At 37.7% G+C, this 22,863-nt stretch overlaps 1 protein-coding gene across 1 annotated transcript in view; it reads right to left on the reverse strand.

The window, feature by feature from the left end:
- COL28A1 (collagen type XXVIII alpha 1 chain) overlaps nt 1–22,863 on the reverse strand; it is a 70,075-nt gene that overhangs the window by 10,543 nt on the left and 36,669 nt on the right. Inside the window, 5 exon segments of the mRNA XM_009286354.2 lie at nt 3,616–3,684; nt 5,791–5,859; nt 14,202–14,270; nt 16,443–16,511; nt 20,861–20,929. Coding sequence (XP_009284629.1) covers nt 3,616–3,684; nt 5,791–5,859; nt 14,202–14,270; nt 16,443–16,511; nt 20,861–20,929 — 345 coding nt within the window.

Genomic DNA, 22,863 nt, shown 5'->3' on the forward strand with positions numbered 1-22,863 from the left:
ACTCTGGAGACTGGCAAAGAAACTACGATACACCAAATTACATAGCTGATTCACTAGGGAGAAAAAAAAAAAAAGAATTTCCTGCAAATAGGAAATATTCCTAAGCCAGTGCGATGCACAGGGCAATTTATTTTGCACGGTTGTAGGAACGCACAGTGACTATTTAATCTAATTTACTTTAAGTCACTTTTTAGCAGGATTGTGCTTCCTGGGTCATTCATGTAGGTTGGTAATGCAAATGGCTTTTAAACATAGCGAAACAGTGTGCCAGCTTGTTTCAACGCTTGCTGTCCAGCACTGGGACTGACTATCCTTCCTGACTAGGGTCATCACACAGCTTCCTGATTAACACCTTTGCATATCTGCAGAGCACATACATACGAACCAGAATTAGGATATCCTGTGTATTCCAGCGGTCCTTCACTAATAATAAATGTCAGATCTGACAAAACTATAGATTTATTGCTGCCATTTGTTACAGCCCATTTGACATTGTTAGGATGGCATTCAGGCAATGAAAACTGAATGAGACCTACTGTTCTAAAAAAATTCATACCTGTACAGCTGACATTTCTCACAGGCACACATGTGAGTTTTATCCTTTAAAATGTCAACTGCAGAAACAAATCCTGCTTCCTCTACTTCTGCCATCAATCAACATAAGAAGGATTTATCATACATACCATAACTGAACATTTAGTAAAAACCAAGAAGTATGCTGGATTAATTTAAAATTTAATTGCTTTGCCAGTTCAATCCACGTACATAACTAAATTCAAACTTGACAATCAGTCTTATCATAAAAACCAAAGTGGTATGCATGTAAAAATGCAGACCCTTGGATCCCTGACCCTAATATCCTGCTAGATTACTGACCAATAAGCAGACTTCTATGTAAAAATGTCATTCTATGAACTGAGTGCAGATCTGAGAATGTCTAGACTGTGGTTTTGAAAGGAAACCAAGCATAAAAAAGAAGACCTGTGAAAGTAGCTATCAACATAAAGCTACTCGAAAACCATCTCATTTTTGACATTCTGTTCTTACTATATGCAGACGGAGCTCTATGTATATATAAAAAAAAATACTTGGAGTGATAATGATAGTTCAAATGCAGGAGCATAGTAGCTTTAAGCTGATGAAGAGTGGCCAAAAAGAATGAAGCTTGGCATGGCTGTGAAGAGACAGAAGGACAGAAGAGACAGATAGAAGCTCAACAAGCATCAGCATATGGAGGAAACAGGTACTACAGGAGCAAGAGAGCTGCCAAAGTTGTTCAGAAAGAAGATGTTCCTCAGAATTAGATAAAAATAATCGTAATTTAAGAAAGTGATTGTTAAGGGAAGAAAATTTAAATGACAAGACTGTACCTACACAACTCGTGGAATGCAACAGAAACACCACCAGCTGAGTTCGATCCACCATATCATTACAGTTTTGGTCTCAAACCCAAAGACAAAGACCTTCCGTAGCCAGAGCACATGTTACTTTCCTACATCCCTAAATTTCACATCCTTACATTATAAACATGCCTTTCTCTGACTGTGTGTCAGTGGACCGTGTTCCTCCACTGGAAAACTTCCATGATGAAACTGAGTTCTCTGCACTTCTAAAATATGCTTTAGATATTTATTCATAGCAGTGCCAACATAACATCCAAAACTCTGTGTGTATCTATATAGCGATAGGGAGACAGATAGATGTACTCTATAGAGATAGGGAGACAGATAGATGTATATGTACACACTGAGCATATTTTGACTAACCTTTATCTTTTTTCAGGAACAGAAAAAATATTATATAATCTGTATATTTTTTCATGTATAATCAGATGCATTTGATGGCTGAAACATTTCTGTTCAGAATGGCAATTGCGCTTTTATAAATAACCTCACATACCCATAGAATTAACAAAATAGGGAGACAGATAGATGTATATGTACACACTGAGCATATTTTGACTAACCTTTATCTTTTTTCAGGAACAGAAAAAATATTATATAATCTGTATATTTTTTCATGTATAATCAGATGCATTTGATGGCTGAAACATTTCTGTTCAGAATGGCAATTGCGCTTTTATAAATAACCTCACATACCCATAGAATTAACAAAGATATATCCCAAGCATTAGATTCTGGAAACACATCAGAAATGTCTATTAAAGCCAGGCGGGAAATAGTTTTCCTATACTATAAAGCCATACAGAAATGGCAGAAATTTTTCTGTTTTCCACAAGAATAGAGCAAAGAGCCTTCAGAGATTCAGCAAACAAAGGAAGAAGAGAAAAGAAAGTAAGTTCCTTATGCCCTCACATTAAAATACGTAATAGCTTTGTGGTTACTGATAACAATTAATATAGAAGAAAACTGCAAACAGGTCAGAACCAAAGGTCCAGACAGTCATGACTCTCTCTGTAGAGATCTCTGTCTAGGAAAGTCCTGAGACGAGATAAATCAGAATCTGTTAAAGAGAGTTATACAATAAGGAGAAAAGAAAGAACACAGTAAAGTATGTTTTTATGCTGTGAAACACCTCACACTGAAAAAAGGAAGGGCTCTCTGCAGTATAAAAAGGGAAATGGTTGAACAAGAATATAAAAATAGAAGACACTGAAGCTGGAATCAGAGCAAGTACTGAACAAAAATTCAGAAGGAATCGGTGCTTTTCTGGTAAAGCTTGTATGAAGTAATTCCACGCTGACCCAAAGAAAGGTTCTCCTCTGAAACATTTTGCCAACAAGGTACATTTTAATGATTTTTTTGTTTGTTTGTTTCAGCATGTCACTACTTTCCAACAAAAACCTATTTTGTCAGTGAATTCCCTGGTGGCTTTAGTATCTACAGCCAACCGCAGTATAGAGAGGCATCTTTCCTAACCCAACTAAAACAGTGCCCCTCTTACTGAATGGTGGTGGTTTGATAGCCTAGAGTTGGAGAGCTGAGCACAATCCTCCTGATCCAGGGAAATATTCAATCATATGCTCAACTTTAAGCACACTGATTTCAGAGAAATAGGAGAAACTTGGGTTGTTCTCCACTAGAGCCTCCAGTTTTAATAATTTTCTTCCACACATTTATGACAAGGCAATTTATTAACTTTGAATGTTCAGAATATGTTACCATGTTTGTGTTTCTCCTTACAAGGAGAGAAGTTGTGGTTATGGCTGGAACTGGGTGAGTAAAAACCTGATGAGTATGTGGGAGACCGGCTAATTTCTTTTGTATTCCTATATGTGTTGTTTAACTTATTTTGTCATGGTAGATCTCTGTCACTGTCTTTTACAAGGGCATCCAGAGAAAACCCTGGACACTTTCTTTGGACTGTCCTTTAAATCTAAATAAATCAGTAAGATGTGGCAGAGATGAGACTTTTTTCCCGGGTTAAATATATTTATAATGACAAGAATAATAGGAGAACAATCGGGTGCCACCAATACTGAAAACTCAACAGTTAAAGCAAATATTACATACCTTATGAACAAGAAACTTAAATACACAATGAGTATTTGCAGGAGTTCACTGACTCAGTGGCAAAGAGAAAAATAGACAATGAATCTCCTTAAGAGACAGTTTTAAGAAGAAACTGGACAGATATCACATTAAACTGGATTACCTTGCTTCCTTGTATGCTGTTGCCAGGGGGGCCAGGTGGACCAGGCAAGCCTTTCTGTCCCATAATACCCTATAACAGTCAGTGGGGCAAAAAAAGAAGAATTAGGAGGTAAACTCTATTCCTGGTAACACTAAGGAAGTCATCTCAAAGTCACTGCAAGCAAAAAGTAAAACCATGTCAAAGACTCTAGTTCTGATTCTTCTTTGGTTTATGGTTTCTCACTGTGAGCCTTAGTAATTATCCTTGGCAAATTCCCAGGAAAGCAAAGGAACAATTAAGCTGAAAATAATTAAAGAATAAAATCTGCCCATGACACAGTGTGATATTTTCCCCAGTGTTTTCCGCGTAGAAACCAACAGAAACCATCTTTACACAACAGCTTCATGCAATCACTCCACACAAGGGAGGCACAACAGTAGAGGCACAAAGGACCAGAGCAATAAAACCCAGCACGAGTAAACCTGCCAGGCATATTAGCTAGTTCTTGTGCATCATGTATATATGCCAAGCCCCTGTGATGCCACAGTCTCCAGGAGCACTAGTCATTCAGAAAATCGTAAGTGGGAGGGAAAGAGAGAAAAGTCAAAGCAGCATCTGCTGATTTGTGTCGATACAGTCAAAGCCAGGTAAAGCCCTTGTGCTTTGGAGGCAGGCAAATCTAACATTTCAAAGTGACAAAGTGAAGCACATCCCTTTGATTACATCAAAATTAAATGTTTGTTTTTCCTTTTTTTCCTCTTTATTCTTAGTTGAAAAAAGCTTCTGAAATTTGACCAAGCTTCATAAAAGTTTCTGTAGAGTTCAGGTTGAGTTTTTGATTACTGTCTTATAATAAATAATCACTGTGCTCCAATACAGTAAAGGGAATTCATTCAGTGGTATGCAAATTACCTACATTTTGCGTATGTTGAATATTTAGGCAGAAGTATATGAAAATTTGATCATTATTAAATAGAAATATATAGCTCAATATTTAACTTCTAGATATTAGTGAAGTTTGAAAAGTCATCATTCTCATCTGTGTAGACAAAAAATTTGCCACAAACTTTGACAGAATCTCTTGTGAAAAATACTGTTAATCTATATATTTATAAGCAAGGATTCACACAAAACGTTGTGCTAAATAGCTTATCTCAAGAACTAGGTGCTACAAACAGGTCCTCCCCCTTGAAAACAAAATATTGTTTCCCCACAGAAAACACATTTTTCATTCTCAAAGGTTTTGTGGAAGCAGTACATAGTGTCACACATTTGTAGGATTTTGACACTCAGTCCAAACTTACATTTTTAAACAGACTGTGTCTGTACGATTTACCAAAGTACTGAGATTGCTGCAGCTTTCAGAAAGCAAGGCAAAGTCAGACATACATCCTGAGAAAATATTCATGCTCCGTCGCTCATTGCATTTCTGTAACAGGTTGGTAATAGCAATGTTTCTCCATTCAGATACTGGTTTATTCAAAATGGCAGTGGAGACTTCCATTAATCCTTGCTAAGGAAATCACAGGAAAAGTTACAAAGGCATATCGATTTTTAACTTAAGTGGAGGAATATACACAATGTTTCTCCTCATTGCCTTTGTAAAAATAACTGATGTATACACCTATAACAAAGAAAACCAGGCATGCATTGAATTTCTTCTCTTACCAGTATGTCTTTTTTGAATTATAAATCACTTTAGTGGACGGAGGAAAAAATTGCCCAGATGTTGCATGCTGGCTGCTTATAGAATTAACATTTTGTTTTCATGTTTCTTTCCTAAATGGTTTTACTAATGAAATTAATTGGATTCAATTTCATTGAGCAAAAATTGCAAACATAAAATTCACATTTAACATATTGTCCACCACAAAAGAATCTCTTGGAAACAGAATAGATAGAAACAGAAGAAATGCAATCATTTAACTAATTTATCAGCCTGATAGTTCTGTTCAATTTCCAGCTGTAATCTCATAAAGTTTAGCTGCAAATGCAACTTTCATCCAGTTAGTATTCCTTCCTAATCCGGTTAGTAGAAGTGTATGGTCAGTGCCCATGTTTTTATGCTTGATTTCTCCTGCAGTTGCACCAATGTAAATCAATAACTGATGAAGATATTTTGGTGTCCGGGAGAAGAGAGTCTGGCTGTCAGCATCACAAAAGAGCACAAAAGCTTCAACACGGCATCATACCAACCTTGGGACCAACCGTTCCGCTTCCCCGTGGCCCCGGGGGCCCAGGATAGCCTCTCATTCCACGGTCTCCCTGAAAATAGTCACAGAAATGTCAGTAATTTATCACCTATTAACTGTTACATCTTTCATCCACTTACAAAGCAGTCAGTCAAACTACTGAGTTTAAAAAACAAAACAAACGTTACATACATAAACGGTTGCTTTATAGATAGATATAAAAAAAAGCCCAAAATGCAGGCACCCACGTTATTTAAGCTCGAGGTGAAGAACATTATTCCCCAAGCAAAGGTCCACGTGATCAAAGTCACCAACAGAGTTAGGACTCTAATTTGCAAACTTATCAGCTACAGAAGAAGAAAAGCAAACTCATTTGGAAACAAGACCATTTTTCCATCACATTCTGCAGGGGCTTACCAGGATGGACAGGGAGCTTACTAGTGGGACACAACAGTGATCATGTCCTTTACTGATACTGTGCTTGTTCTGAAACTAGAGACACTTAATTTCCAGAACTGTCAAACTAATGTGTTTATGAAAACAGTATGAATTTTAATAGCATTGATATAGAAGAACAAAAAGAACAGCCCTTTGTTTTCCTAAAAAGCCTTAATGCATATATGTTTAGCTTGATTCCTTAAGGAAATGAGGCTTAAGTGATACTCTGCCTGTGTTTCTGCTTGTCTGTGTCAGTCCTCTTTTTTCTCCCGGTATATTTTGAACTCATCAGTTGATTTCAGCCAAATTCATCAGAAATGTAGAGGCTTTGAGCATATTCAACAGTTTTGGTGATAACTGGAGACCAGGTAAAGGAGAGAGATTCAATTTATGCTTTTAGTGGGGAAAAAAAACCAGAGGGGGCTCATCCCTTAACCAGGAGGCAGACAGAAGGCAGCAGCTGGCTGGCCAGGAGCAATCTGGGTAACGCTGAGCCCGGTGATGCCCCTCGTGCTGCAGACAAGCCCAGCGAAGGAGATGGGAGTCAGGGGACATTAGTGGTAGAGGGAAGGCATGGGGACGTAAGAGGCAGTTGTGTTTTCCTCAGTCCGTAATTGTACAAATGAGGGAATAGGCACGCGTTCAGCACATGGTCACTAGAAAACTCCCATCAGTTTGAAAAGTAAAAAAGAAATCTATAACTGCTAAGTTATAGATGCAGAAAATTCTGAATCAGGTTTACCAAATGTCCCTAAACCTATGCCTGTGCAGGCAAGTGCAAAAGAAAGAAATGTTCTGATAAGCTATTAGTCATCCCATATATTAACAATAGAGCCAAGAAGAAATGGTATTTCTTGACAAAATAAAAAATTCCATTATAAAAACTCTTCATTGTACTTGTTTTTGCACTCGGAAAAGCAGTAGAAATGGCTGTGCCTGCAGAGGGAGCATTCTAACTAGGAGAGAGGCGCAAGGATGAATCACACGAATCACAGATGACGCTTGAATTGTGGTAGGTGAAAAGAAACAACATATCAAACCGATGAAAAAGGAAGGAAACAAAAGTACAGAATCTTTTACTGACTTCCTTTACTTTCCGGCAGTCATTATAACAACTGCTTTTAGGTGAAATGCCCAAGGTTCAATCTCTAGCGAGAGATCACTCCAATCTGTGTTTTTTATATATGGCTATGATACTCTCATGCTAAGTGCTGACATATGTGCTATTTATGTAAATATATTAGGACGGAAACTATGCTCAGGTTTGATGGATTTGGAGAGGTGGGAACTCTGAATCCAAAGGCTAAGGCTTAGACTGAGCTTATAATGCTTTCCTTCTTGATGTAACATTTGGCTTCTGAATTTATTTTCAATTTCTCTTTCTTCCAAAGCGCTGGAGACTGGCCAATTGGAGTCTGGACATAGGTATGGTACATGGATGCTCTTAGCTTTAAATTGGTGGGTCAAGCTGATTGGGTTAAACTGATTGCTATGTTCAGTCGGGAGGAAATTTCTCCCTCAGATTTGATCAGAGAGGGGAGTTTGTTGTTTTCGTCTAGTCTGGTTTGGGAAAGGGAACTAAAGAGAGAGCTACTCTCTTTAGCCGTGTTCTTCTTCTTCAGATGACCTAAGGCTTTTATATCACACCTTCCCTGCTAATGCAAAGAGCCAAGATATTGGCAATGCCCTTGAGCTTTTTGCCTTTTTTTCCCCCAAATTATAGCTGTAAACTCTTAAAGATTACAATTTTAAGTACTTAAGGATTGTAGCACTTAAGTCTGGTACATGGTGCTGGGAAATGCCCCTCTGCAGTGGGATGAATGGTAGATATTCCTGATCTTTTAAAACATGCCCAGTTTCTCAATTCCTCCTGCAATGCATTTTCTTACAATTAGCTTGAGATTGTCATATTGCTAGGAAATACTGAGAGTCTAGGCAAATGTAGTCATCTTCCTATTTAGTACCATCTATTATCAAAGGAATAATTATTGGTCCTCAGTGTCCCCACAAACCATAATACAGCCTTAAGCTGTTTGTAGGAGAACTCTTCATGAGCAGAAGTTGGACAGAGCAGCCAAAGCTTTCCCTGCCCAAGCCTCCCTCTGAAAGCTGCCAGAGGTGCCAGAGCTAAGAGGTGGGTATAGAGATAAGACTTTGCATTGTAAGCTTTTTTTAGGAGATCCTGGGCTGCTGTGGCCTGTGAAACAGCCTGTAAGCCGCTGTGATGAAAGCTGAATGGGAGGTTGCCAAACAAGTAAATGATTCCTTATGGTCCAGTATCCAATATATCTACAACCTGCTCTTAGACCAGCCGTGACCAAAAAGAGCGTAAGGGTGACTTGAAGTCATCTGCCTCTTCCTCCCATGGGTAACACATTCTTACACAGGGTCGTTGCAGGTGAAGGATCGAATTTTAGCCTCACATGCTTAGTTAATACCAGATGTCTCACTGAAAAGCTCTTTTGTAGAGCTTTATAGCAATCCTCAAAGTTTCTATATTTCTTGGCTTAGAGAAAAAGACTTTTATTTTGCTTTATGGGTTGCGAAGTGGAGCAGTTCTTTTTTCTAAGGTGTGACACTAAACTGTCCTCCAGGGAATTCATTTCAAGAAGGATTAGTGCTGTTCTTTGATGAGTTCTAATTTATTTCCTGTATTGTGCTTGTAGACAAGCTTGTCACCATCAGCAAAACAGTGAACTAGAAAAACACGACTGAAACAAGAAATAAAGAGTTGAGTCAAAACAGTGTAAAGTATGGGATTTCAATGCATATTCCATACCATTTGTTCAAGAAAATTCATTAAATGACCTAATGGTCACCTGAAAAATAAATCTTGGCTTCCTCATATATACACCTCATTTACTGTAAAGCACGTATATTTGATACTGAAACTTACAACAGACACTGCAATACTCTCTTTAGTGAGAGCTAGTGGACGTAACAGTATTTGTAAGAAGAACATATTAAAAAAAAGACATTGTATCTCTACTTTCCACATTTTGGTTCAAATAGACAGGGCCCAAGCTGCAAAAAAAAAAGTTATTTATATTGCAACTGGATCCATCTCAAATGTTCATGCACTAGGGACTGTGCTAGGGGTTTTAATAATCCTTCTGCTATCCAGTTACTGAGAATGAAGCTTGCTTTATTTCTAGTGCTGGGCTCTTGCTTTTGAATGTCTGTAACCCACCTCCTAGTTGGCAACAGTGCTTTTAAATAAATTTTTTATTATATTCTGACATTATGTGCTTCTGTTTTAATGCTACAGAAAATAGGGTCCTGCCAGGTTGAATGCATCCCACATGTTCCAATTTTGTTTTCATGTGAATTTGACCTCTGATACATAAAATTCCTATCTAGCAGTGTGCACATATGTGAGCCATTTCTGAAAGTGGGGAGAACAGAGCTCTGATTCAGCTGAGTGGAACATTCCTATATAATGATACTCAAAGGAATTTCAAATTAACTAGTGTGTAAATTTATGAGTCTCTTTTATCAAATAAATGTTCTTTTTTATATGCAGAGATTGTTGCTGTTCTTCTTATATTCATTTCTTTATGTGGAAGGGATGAGAGGTAGCCAGTGCACTTACATTTTATTTGAAAAAAAACAGAAGATTGTCCATTTTATGAACTAAGTTCTGGGGGAATTCTTGCAATTCAAGCGAATTGTTTTTCCTTGTGGCACCTTTTGCTGCCAGGAACTCAGCAGCATTCAAAACTGTGTAAGCAAACAGGAGCAAAAAATCAGGAGGGAGAAGAGATGTTTATATACTTTGTTTCTTTTTTTCCAGTGTACTCTACACCATGTCTAGTGTGGATGCACAGAACTACATCACAGATGTGACTATCCATTCGGATAATGCATGCTTTGGTGCAGCAGCCACACACTGCAAAAGCTACAGCTGCTCACCATTTATAGAAGCAATATGCATTTTCCCCCATAGGATTAACGCATCAATCTAGGTGCATCATAAAAAAGAAACTTACCTATTTTAAAGTAAAAAATACAAATTAAATTTTTATCAGATGTTTTTAACTCTTGATTTTTTTTCAATTTTCTGACGGAGACTGTTAGATAAGCACTACTCTGAGCAACCAGATTTGATGGGCAATATCACACTGCAACACAATCAAACCTGTAGATCCACGCAGAACTTTTCATACAAAATTTGATGTGAGCATGATTTGCCCTAATTGTGTTGTGTTACTTGCAAAGACAGCTACTCTACAGAGTTCTTTGTAATACAACTCCTCCTTGAACAAGATGTCACTTCTCCATAACCCATGGATATGGTGCATTCTGAATCTACCCCATGACTGGTTACTATGAGTAGAAACCTCTGCTTGATAGGCAGCTTCTAATTCTACGTGTCCATCAACAGATAGTGCTACAGGCCCAATAGCAGTGAATTTGCAGCCTGATGTTTACGCTGTATGCAATATGAGGAGACCTGCCGGGTTGGCTCCTGTGGACTGATCGCCCGCTGGGGATAGAAGTACATTAAGAGCACTTCCAGAGCAGATCATCTAGTTTAGCTTCATCTGAATGAAATCCATTTCCTGGGTTGTGGGACCGCTCAGACCTCTTTTTGGTCCAGAACCCAAAGCACAGTAAATGGGTCCACCGGGAGATTCACTTCAACAGTACATTTCCGATCCAGCCTGAAACATCCGTGCAGATCACCCGAGAAGACTCTGAGTTTGTACCTGTGGCTGCCTGAACTAGACTGACTGCACACGCTGAGGTCTCTGTGTCACACCCAGCTCCCACAACCACAGCAGGCCCCGTTCTATTAACCTGAAAACACAGCTTCCTTTGCATCCGTGTTTTTCAACAATTTGGTTCTTAGGATCAAGCTACCCAATTCTGACAATTTTTGTGACGATGGAGACAACTTGATGGAAATGAAGAAGATACTTTTAATTTACATGACAACCCTGATCTGACCTGAAACTGTCAGAAAACACATGAGAATAGTGATAACAATTTATCAGTTTGCCTTTGCCTAATCTTTTGCAGGCTTCTTTATAAATAGTGAGTTAGGATAAGAGTTTCTATTACTAGACATTCCAGTATACTATTTCCTGTTGTAATCAAATACTATTAAATTATAAGAGCCTCACCTCTTGGTCACAGCTATTTCTCTTTTGCTCAAATTCAGGTTGAAGTAATGGGCCTACTGCCAAATTTATTATTAATTGGTAACATTCAATTAACAGAAGACGGGTCATATTCCTCCACAAAAAGATACTACCAATAAACCTCCTTTACTAGTACCATGAACATACTTCAGCCCCCAGATCTGGAGGGATGGTAATACTTCTTATGCTGTTCATGGGTGGAGAAGAGACTGACAAGTAAGGATTTGAAGTCTTTATAAAGGAATATGAACAACTTGCTTCAACTGGCAATGATTTACATCACTTAGAGCTGAAAGTGAAAACAGTAAGTACTATAATAGCTAATCTATGATTTAATTAAATATACATTATTGTATCACAAGACTTACAGTGGTTTAAGAATAACTGTGATAAAAAGACTAGATTCCATGTTCTCCACTGCAAAAACTGGATATATTTTCTTCTACTTTACAGCTTTTACCTCCTCCCCTCTAACACTTTTTATGATACCATATTGTACCTCCATCATTCATGATCTGGGTTGGAACTTTCAGAATTACTAAATTACTAATTACTAACTACTAATTACTTAATTACTAATTACTACATAATTCCAAAATAACTTTTGGAATTATACAGCCAAAGAATTGCTTGCCCCAGCAATTACATGAATTCATGATTAGAAGAACAAAAAGGACTTGTGACCCACTTTTTGATCTCTCACATAAGCCAGGCACTATGATTTTCCTAAGTGCATTTCTGTATACCTTATATATTTGTGATACTTCTCAGAAACACAACCGCAAACATTGATTTTAAAAATTCCAGTTGCGAGAAACTTCACTGCAATTATTCTAGTGGTTTCCTTTCACTTAAAAAAAAAATAAGATCTGGGTTGGAACTTTCAGAATTACTAAATTACTAATTACTAACTACTAATTACTAAATTACTAATTACTAATTACTACATAATTCCAAAATAACTTTTGAAATTATACAGCCAAAGAATTGCTTGCCCCAGCAATTACATGAATTCATGATTAGAAGAACAAAAAGGACTTGTGACCCACTTTTTGATCTCTCACATAAGCCAGGCACTATGATTTTCTTAAGTGCATTTCTGTATACCTTATATATTTGTGATACTTCTCAGAAACACAACCGCAAACATTGATTTTAAAAATTCCAGTTGCGAGAAACTTCACTGCAATTATTCTAGTGGTTTCCTTTCACTTAAAAAAAAAATAAAATCTTCTATTTCCATTTTGGATTTAACTCAGATTTCTTTATATTAAACCCCTATATTCCCACTGAAATTCTGATCTATATTTCTGGGGTTTGTAATCTTTCAACCATGGCATCACAGTGGGAGATCATCTTATTTGATTACCTGACATGACCTTCCAATTCCTTTTCTTTGGGAAAAACTACTTTCCCGAATTACGCGTTTAGGAAGCAAGGGGGAATTCCAGACATAACGATGCCCCTAGACATTCTGTAGTCATAAGTTACATTTTTATCAATATCTGCCTTAATAATTTCATACAAGATTCTAGGGTTTTAATGAAATGTTCTTCTGTAGTACCAAGAAAAATGTCTTATAAGACTGTATTATATCAAGTCTGGTATCTCTATTTGGAAAGGATATAATCTCATATAAAAAAATCTAATTAGTTTAGCCATATGTATTTGCTGTAAGTCTATATTGAATAACATAATTGAAATTACTTTTATTTCTTTGGTAGTTTGTGTCATGGGCCAGACCTTGCATTACTTTATGTGAAATGTCTTGTATAGATAAGCGGTAATTCAGAATAGGAGCACAAAGCCAGGTTTCCCAGATCCCATTGTCAGGCCATTCCATGGTCATTCTAAGGTCAGGTCATTCTAAGGATGAATGTCCTTCAGTGTTTCCTTTATTGTGGATATGTTTTTAAGAGGTTATTGTTGTTGTTTATTTTAAATGGGAATTCTCATGTTCTGGGAACTGAAGTTGAAAGTTCCTTCTGTTTGGGAAAAAACTTGTTTGGGCGTTATTTATTTTGCTTTCCCCTGCGACAGGCTGCCCGTTTCCTATTTCACATAGGTAATGAGGACACCATTAATAAAACCACTCTGTGGGATATTTTAAAGCAATTTCTTGTATGATTTTAGTCTTAAGTCTCTTTTTTCCAACTTTTTATAACATAGTAGTTACAATGCAACTTTTTATAACGTAGTTACAATGCGACTTTTTAGGTGAATTACATACTGCTTAGAACTTTATAACACTTTAGCTATTCTGTGTTTTATGAAGAAAACTTGGAAGTGTTTCAGTGTTGTGTTTCTAATCCCTTTATCAGTTTTGTTTTGTTTTGTTTTGTTTTTCTGCCGAGTTTTGCCTCTAAACTCATTAATTTTAGATGAAGGTTTATAGTCTTCTCTTAGGAATCCATTTCTAGGAACTTTAAAACTATCATCTCACTAGTTCCACGTAACCAACATTTCCCCTGACTCCTCTGGGGCCTTGTCCCTTGCACTTCTGCAGGAGAAAGGAAGTGCATAATTATTAGGCAATACTCTACCTGTGTTGGATTCTGACTTCCACATGGAAACTCCAGCATCTAGAAACATCCTGGGTCTTTGGATGTATGGAAAACCTGCAGATTTGCATCAAATCTAGGGATAAACCAAGAACTGGTTTGTATCTATCATGGCAGAAAAGTCTATCACAAGCTTTTCGTCTAACTGAAAGTGAGAGATGAGATCGCAGCATTTTGTCATATATATGCTATTCTAATCTAATGCATTTTTCGGAAGATGTTTGTCTACCTTGTCTGCTAGTCAGATGCATGTACTACCATTGTACAAGTACCTTTGGTCCAGCATCTCCCACGCCTTTTGGGCCTGCTGGTCCTGGGGGGCCTGCTGGTCCTGGAGGTCCCTGGTACAGCAGAGGAATAAAGCATGTCAGTAGTTGTCCTAAAGGAAGAGTACTTGTGTTCTTCAACAAAGAAGGGAATTTCAGCAATAGTTACTAATCTCTTTGGGTTTGCTCTATTTTGTCAAATTCTTCACATTTCTGATGTGTACTGAGCAACAGTCATCCTCAGTCCTGGGTGGAAACCTGAAAAGACTACCAGAGTGGTGGAAAAAAAGTCCGGATCTTGACTTAAGAACATTGGAGTTGTTCTCAGTTCAGAGAAACCCATGAGAAAGCAGACATTGCTCCATGATTCATACACTGCAGATATTACACATCTGGGATACCAGAGCTAATCCATCTAAATTTGGGGGTTGGGTAACCCTAACAGACTTTGGTGTATTTGTGTTTGATAGTCTGTTCTCCTGAACTCCCTGCTCAATCCGCCACAGCCCCTTCAGCTGCCCTTCATACTGTTGGAGGCATCCCCAGCCTACCTTTCAGCATTCCTAGGGCAGACGTCTTTGCCCCATCACACTACAGAGACTTACTACATAAATCTTGTCCATGCCCGCCAGTGGTTTATGAAGTTGGTCTTTCCAGATCATGGGGCATGGAAAGGTGGCCCGAGAAGGGGAAAGATGCACGCTACAGCACCACAGAACCTCCACACATTTCAAGGACGTGTACTCATGTGGCAGGGAGAAACACAACCAACTTTTACTGAAGCCTGAGATTGAGTTACAGAGAAGCATGACTCTTATGGCAGTTGCAGATGGGAATCCTAGAATAGACATGATTTCAGGAATACTACTGCAGAGCAAAGCTCTTTTTTTTTTATTGTCTAGTCACTAATAGAAATGCAGGAAGCGCATACACCTAAGTTTGTCATCCTGTGACTGGGTAGACCACAACCAGCATTTGTATAGTTTTATTAATCAATGGTTACCAAACCAGGCTTCTCTTGAATTCTTTGATTAATTAGAAATGAAAAGTTTTCAGCTTCTCACTGACCTCTTTGATTCTGTATCTACCAATACTTCTTTTTCATATAGTTTAAACATGTATCTTAACTTGTAAAGCTTAAAACTTCAGTTCCTATAAGACATTTTAAGGCCTACTAAAGGTTTGTCAGTCATCTATTTGCATCACTGCCTTCTTCATGATTGCCTTTGCATTTGCTTTTCATTTTTATTTCGGATGATAGTAGGGTTTTTTCATTTGTTTGCCTGTCCTCTGTTTAACGGGTCTGGGTCCGTTCCTGGCACTCCTTGACCCTCCAAGGAGTCTTGAGCTGGTCTAGTGTCCCTACGTGCTGTGAAATGTGTCAGGTACATGGCATTACACCAGGAATTCTGAGTGAATGCCCTCTGAACTAATCCTGATCCCAAAGGATGTTCCCAGGATCAGTTTGAATGCTAGGAAATTGGAGCTGAGCTGTGACTTATTTGGAAGCACTCAGGTCCCACCTCAGTGTATTTGGGAGTGCCTTTGTGGTTGTAGTTTGAAATAAAGCTGGATTACAGACATAAAGAAAATAGTGCTAATGGAAGTTTGACATGTGGTGGTTGAAGGATGGCAACAGTATTTTCACTTTCTAGTGAAAGGTTGGTCAAACATGTCTGTGTGGCTTTGGATGACTGAAATATAGGATGATATGCCCTTATAATGGAATGTGCCAGCTGGAATACTCAGGCATTAACCCCCTCTGGAGCTAACCATCAGAAAAGCAAGGAGGGAGAAAATCTTCAAAAAAGAAGATTTAACCCCCCGGTATGAAAAGCAGCTGAAAAACCAAGGAATTGAAGGCTGCAAGATTTGGACAAGCAGATGTTATTAGAGATCTTGAACAAAGAACAGTAAACAAAAGGGAGGGAAGGAGGGAAGGAAAAGAACTCAAAGCAGTGATTACATTAAACATGTATGAGCAGCCATGAAGATTTTTATGGAATTACATGGTATCCCTTTCATGATGTTGAAATGAGAACAGTTTATATCCAGTTCCGACTGCCTGTAGAACTGGCACTGTATCTAGGACAGGAAAGGACTTCACAATATATATGAAATATTTAAATTAGCTAAAGGATGAAAGAGAAGATTAATTGCACTTAGTTAAGTAACTAAATACTGAGTTATCACACAGTAATTCATTTTTTTGTAGAACACAAAGTACAGAATTAAAATTGTACTTACAGCTTCACCTTTGTGGCCATCGCCTTTTGCTCCACGGGGTCCAGGTAGACCAGGTAGTCCCCGGTTACCCTAAATACAAAATAGTGAGTCAGGCATCGTGCCAGTATCTGGATCATATTAACAAATATGTAAGGAAACTATTTAATATCCTTTTGGAAATATAGAATAGCAGTTACCAGCTCTTGCAATTTGTTCGCAAAGCTCAGAAATTTTTGTGCTTTTTTATTGTTGCTTCAGTCGATCAAATTAAGATTTCAGAAGAATAGGAGTTCTCATTAGGAAATTATTAATTTCTAGATTTGTAGTTGCAGAGAGAAATCTTCAGAACATTGACTTTATCTTCAGCCGATACAAAGTTAAATTTATTTTTAAAAAGTTAAACTTTTATGACTTTGGGGGTAAGTCCTGACATTTGAACAATGAATTTAACAATACTGAACCATAATATGCCAGCCTTAAGTTATCATATGTTGCACATTTTGCGCTTCTGGGTAATCACATTGGTTCTCTCATACAGTAAAGCAAAACTGCATTCTACAAGGGAAAGAAGTAAAAGAAAGAAATACAACCGGTTATAAGAAAAATGTAATTTCTCTTAGTTTAGCCTAAAATGCTCTGTATCAGGAAACAATCACTCCTTCTGTTGACTCTTCCACTGACTCCCACTAAAGATTTGTGCATTTGCAGAACTTCAATGCTTCCTTTCACGACCAGAAGAGAAGCAAATAGCAATCTTTTCCTCTTCCCTCATTCCAGTGATCGTTTTCCTGACATTTAATGAGAAAATTAACTGAGCTTGCAATAGACTGTTCTTCACAGAACCAAGAAAGAAAACATATTACTTTGAGGTATCCCTCAAGATATGCTGGCAGTCTGTACAGTAGACGTTCACATGACAGCACCGCCAGTTGGAAATCCTTACTGATACTTGTAGGTCACACATCCACCCCACTCCTAAGCACGGTATGTATATGGCCATACAGGGAGAAGCGTACACCCTTCACTCAGTCCCACAGAACCAAGAAATGGAAATGGACTCTCCTATAGAGTGCTGGAGGGTCAGTTGTTAATATACATACAGATAACATATCCTGAAGAACAATTACATACAAATAGCAAATATTTCCCTGTCTATTCCAGTAAAAATAAACAGCCACAAAAAAGAAACTACAAATGACTGAAAACTGCTGTTTCATCAGTGCATTGTGCCTGGAAATTTCTGCAATAACATAATGCTTCAAGAAACCACGAATGGCGTCCTGATAGCAGCTCAGATCTCAGCAGCTGGTCTGTCTGAATACAGTGTCCATGACTGGAGAACAAACCGATTCATATTCTAGTTAGATATCCAACAAAAAAAGACTTTGGGTCCAAATTTCCTGTCCCATGAATGTCTCTACCATAGACACAAGCAATCAGATCTTCTTAACCAATTTAGCCCTGTCAAGGAAAAATGAAAGAGCTGCTGTGGCTCTCCTAAAGATATACATCACAGGTTTAGATTAGGAGGGAAGTGAACGAAGAAAGACAAGGTAAACTCAATGTTCTGGTTAAGATGAAACCCTGAAACGACTTTAAGATGGAATTTGGGACAGGGATGCAAGCATGCCTTATGCTTAAAGAAAATGGTACATGGTAGGTCACTCTTGTATGAATCTCTGCTATTCTCCAGTCCAAAGGGATAGTTTCACTGGAAGACTTTAAAAACAACCTGACCACCAGATTCAAACTGCATCAGCCCTGGAAGATGTTCATGTTTCCTAATTTTCAAATTATGGAATTCTGATCCAGTTCTGTGAAGATTTAAACAAGTGTGCTTCTAGTTCATAAATAGCTTTATAATGGAAAGCACATTTTACCTTTTCCCCATTCTTAATATCCATAGTTCTTAAATTGCGGATAAAATGAGAAATGTTTGAGAAATGTTTAATAACTTTTTTTTTAACAAGAAAGGAAACCATGGATCATGAGTTCATCTCTGTTTTTACTTCTAATTCCACTACAGTAAAAAATGGCCAAACAGATGTTTTCATTTAATCTTAGCAGACCATTGTAAATACCAAATACAGTTAACACATTCTCTTCTGTAAGAATCGGGATTTTGTCAAGTGGCTGGTTTTGCCCTTAGTAACACAGCTATAAATCTACTTAAGTCAAATCTACGGCCAAATCTGCTATAAGAAACAGTTCTCTAGTCCAGATTATTTAGTTTTAAATTTTTTAATCGCTGCATTGAAAATACATAAGAGATGGCCCAGGAGCAATTCTGTGATTACCGCTTCCCACAGTTTTGTGGGGTCTGCAAAAGACAATCACAGTGACTCACAGTGACTTAGGTCAGTGCACTGGCAACAAGGCAAGTGCCACTGATGTCACAGATGGCATGCTGAATTAATTCATCTACTTTGCCAACCTTTCCAGGGCATGTTTTAAAGTCATTTTCTGAAGCAGTAATATACAGATAGTTGCTTCTACACTCTTCCAAAGAAAAAAAAAACAAAAAAAAGATAAACAGAATATAAACATAAATCTGGTGTCCACAAAAAAAAGATGAACAGAATATAAACATAAATCTGGTGTCCATGTTCACCGTTAAGAAAAAAAACAACTGCCATAATCAAAACCTAAATGATTAAGTATATGACTGGACAATTAAGTCATGTTCATCCCTTCTTTTTATAAGAAAAACAGAGTGAAGTAGCATTCTAGATTATAGACAAAGTAAGTAAGTTTAGAGGTTTTGAAAATTCAAAAATACAAGCTACTGAATGCCTGTGGATCAATGTGCTATTCAGCATCCTCTGGTAGGTGTACTGGTAGAAGTCTGTCAAGTCAGGAATAAAGCATTATTGGTATTCCTAAGATGTTATCACACAAAAGTTATTGCATTAAGTTGCTTTATTTTGAACTACGTTGTGTAGGTACATATAAACTCATTGGTCTCTGAATTTGGGTCTATCAACTATATTCCCAAGAAGTGAAACAGTGGAATTGAGTGGAACATTTTATGTGCAGACATGGTAAATGTGAAAAAAAAAAAAAGAGGTTTACTAAGAAGGTTCCTGATTTCAGTCTGGAAAGGAGATCACAAAATGGTACCTTTCCCAAACACTGAAGGAAGTCTTCCTGAACTATGCCCTTATCACAAGTGGCAGAGGCTTACAGAAAGTTTCAATTCAGATCATGACTGACAGAAGTACAATATGGTATCATAAATGCCTTAGAGGGGAGGAGGTGAAAGCTGCAAAGTAAAAGGAAATATATCCAGTTTTTGCAGTAGAGGACATGCGATCTGTTCTACAGGCTGCGCTTTTCAGTTTGTTCTTAAATAACGTAGAAAGGTGAGTGGCACTGTTTTCTAATGACGCCATATTATTCTGATTAGTTAAATGAAAGGCAATTCCAAGGAGCTCAGGAAAAACCCTACTTAAGGGTTTGAGTAATTTGGTGATAAAATATCAGACAAAATTCCATGCTGACAACTGTAATGCATTATGCAAGGAGAAAAAGCAGTCATAATTTTATGTATCTAACAGTCATCCTGAACTACTATTACCACTTAAGAAACAGGAGAGAGAGAACCATTCTTTGAAAAGGTCACTTCACTGTTCAACAGTGATAAAACCCCACAAGTTTAATCCTTTGCAAATTAATCTATTATCCTTTTCCTCTAACTTATTTCCCACCGGCAAGGGGGAAACTCACATGTACTACAGGGGAGAATTTTTCAGTCTCCCACTTTTGCAAAGACTGCAATCTCTGTGTTACCACTGAACCCTCAGTTTAACCTCTGGTCTTTCAATTGTGTGTTGATCTTGCCAGCTAACCACTAAAGGCTCAAACAGTGAGCACAGCAATCCTGCTACAGACTACTGTACTCCATTCTTGGTGTTGAAGTTAAAAATATAAAGGATATAACCAAGTAAATTCTATTCTGTAACTTATATGCAAATAAGTACTTCCAAAAGATCTATTTTTTAAATTCTTTATTTCGGATCTTACTTATGTTTTTGAATGTGCAAGGCTGGTAATACTGAAACACCACTGTTAAAATAACTAATACCTCTCAGTTTATATTCACTAAAAAGCATATTGCCCATAGGGAGGTATCAAAGACCACATGAGATAATGAAAGGTGGAGATGAATTTGAAGCGCTACCTTCCTAATGAAGACTTCCTGAGGGAAGTTGACAGGGTGAGATACACTGGACTAGTTATTTAATCTATTTTGTGCTTCCTCTTTGAAAAGATAATAATTTTATTTTTAAAAATAGACTTAACCTGGAAAAATGGAAAAGTTGAAGAATTGGTCAGTTACTTTCCTGAAAAAGTTGTTCAAGTGGTTTCTACATTTTCACAAGAGTTTTGCATATGTTTCATGTTTCTTTATTTTCCATCTTTTGTCTAAAAACTCCTACCGTTGGTCCCATTATTGAATTTCCAGGAAGTCCATCATCTCCTGGTGGCCCCTTGGGTCCTGGATCCCCCTATCCAAAAAGAAACAAATCCAAACCCATATTCATTATTTTCAGTTTTAATTTCCGAAGTTTTACAGGAAAGAACAAGTATTCAATTCTTTCAGACAGTGACAATTATTGAGCTAGGTAATATGAAATCAGTATTTCCTGAGGAAGCTTTTACTACCTTGATTCTGACCTCTTATACTTTTGCTTCTCTGCAACTGTGTAAAAGAGTTTGTTCTGCCTTGACGAATAACTTGACAGCTTTAGTTTTCAACTGAAGCTTGAATATCATAATTCAGTTTCAGCTGCCAGATTCACCTGTGGCTTCTGCCTGCTTTTGCCCACACGAGCAAGGCTGCATAACCTTGTTTCTGCCAGAGCACATGAAGAACAGCAAAGAAATTCAAAGACAAGTGCTGACACAGAGTATGTTTAGAAAGGCTACAGATGCAATGGCGCAGCGGTTCAAAACTGCAAGCTCCACAGTCTGAAGACCCAGGAAGAAACTTCAGTTTTTCCTCAAGTATTACCCAGTACAACTGTTTGGTAATCTTAGCTCTGTCAGTGGCTTTTCTGGAAAGCAGTCAGGCTTAGAATTCAAGTTCCTCATGTTATCCCTTCACAGTGCAAAATTTGGCTCCTTCTAGTGTTTAATCTATGGCAACAGAAGTTTTACTTTACATTAAGGATCTTAAAAAGAAAATTTCAATTTTCAATGAAACTTTTGCAATTTTTAACACTAGTGAGAAGGACAGGCACTATTTCAGGAAACATTCACTAGGGAATGCAGACCAAATGTTCTATCAAAACCACTGAGCAGCTGTAACCATGAGAAAGGAATATGAGAAAAAACAGCTATCTAATGTTACTGTCTCCATATTAGTAACAGCATAATGGCTGTCAAGGGAAATAAAACTCTAGTCCCCAAACATGGGTGTAGCTTAAAATAAATAAATTTCCAGTGGACACAACCATGGCTGTCCAGGAGTTAAGACCTCTAGCAATTACCCACTACTACATCACATACTTGCAGATGTATTAAAAAGACCTCAGACCATGATAACTCCCAGCTTTGAAAAACATGCAGATTCCCTGCATTAGAAATTTATACTGTCTGGCTTCACTACTGCAGATACCAGGATGTTCCAAGAACACAATTACTAGTAATCATTGTACTTCCACAGTGGAGAGAGGAAACGGACCTGTGTAGCCTGTTACATTATTGAGCAATTGTCAGAAACGTAGCAGATATTTGTTTAAACAAAGAAATTATTATGGAGCTAAAGAGACAGTTTTGTATATTTTCTAAAAATCAACTTGCATTTTATAATTACCCAAAATACTTGTTTTCTCGCATCTGCCACTGCACGTAAAAGCCCTGATCTAAAATTTAGTAAAAAGTTTGGAAAAACTCCTACAGACTCCAGTGGATTTTGGATCATGGCCAGTCTGCTACGAAAGTGCTATGAGCTGTACTGAACAGAATAAAATCAGAGTGAAAAAGGCAATAAAGTCTACAAAGTTCTTATTTTTCAGCATGAATTTTATCAATAAACAACCTTGACTCACTTACTGGTCTATTCAAAAAAGTCACAGTAACCAGGAAAATGTGAAGAAGGGAGACCGGTGTAGTGAAACCTGTCTTCATACAAGTGTTGCCTTATAGCATGCCACTTATATTTTCTTGACATAAAGTTTGGCACATTATTATGGTTTTAAACCAATGCAAGATATATGAGCACCCCACAATCCTCTCCTTTCTTTCTTCTCTGTGGTTGCGTTTTTAATTGAGGTGTACCCTGAGCTTCTTGCGTTCCCTTCTTCCTTCCTCCTCCATGCACAAACAAGTCCAAACCACATCCTAGCCCTCTGTGATGTCCTGTTGCCAGGCTGATGAGTACATTGTATGTACAATACCTACATGTGCTTGTGTGTCGGGGCACACATATTTTTAAGGA

The sequence above is a fragment of the Aptenodytes forsteri genome, unplaced genomic scaffold, assembly GCF_000699145.1.
Source record: "Aptenodytes forsteri isolate BGI_AS27 unplaced genomic scaffold, ASM69914v1 Scaffold55, whole genome shotgun sequence".
In the NCBI taxonomy this organism is placed as follows: domain Eukaryota; kingdom Metazoa; phylum Chordata; class Aves; order Sphenisciformes; family Spheniscidae; genus Aptenodytes; species Aptenodytes forsteri.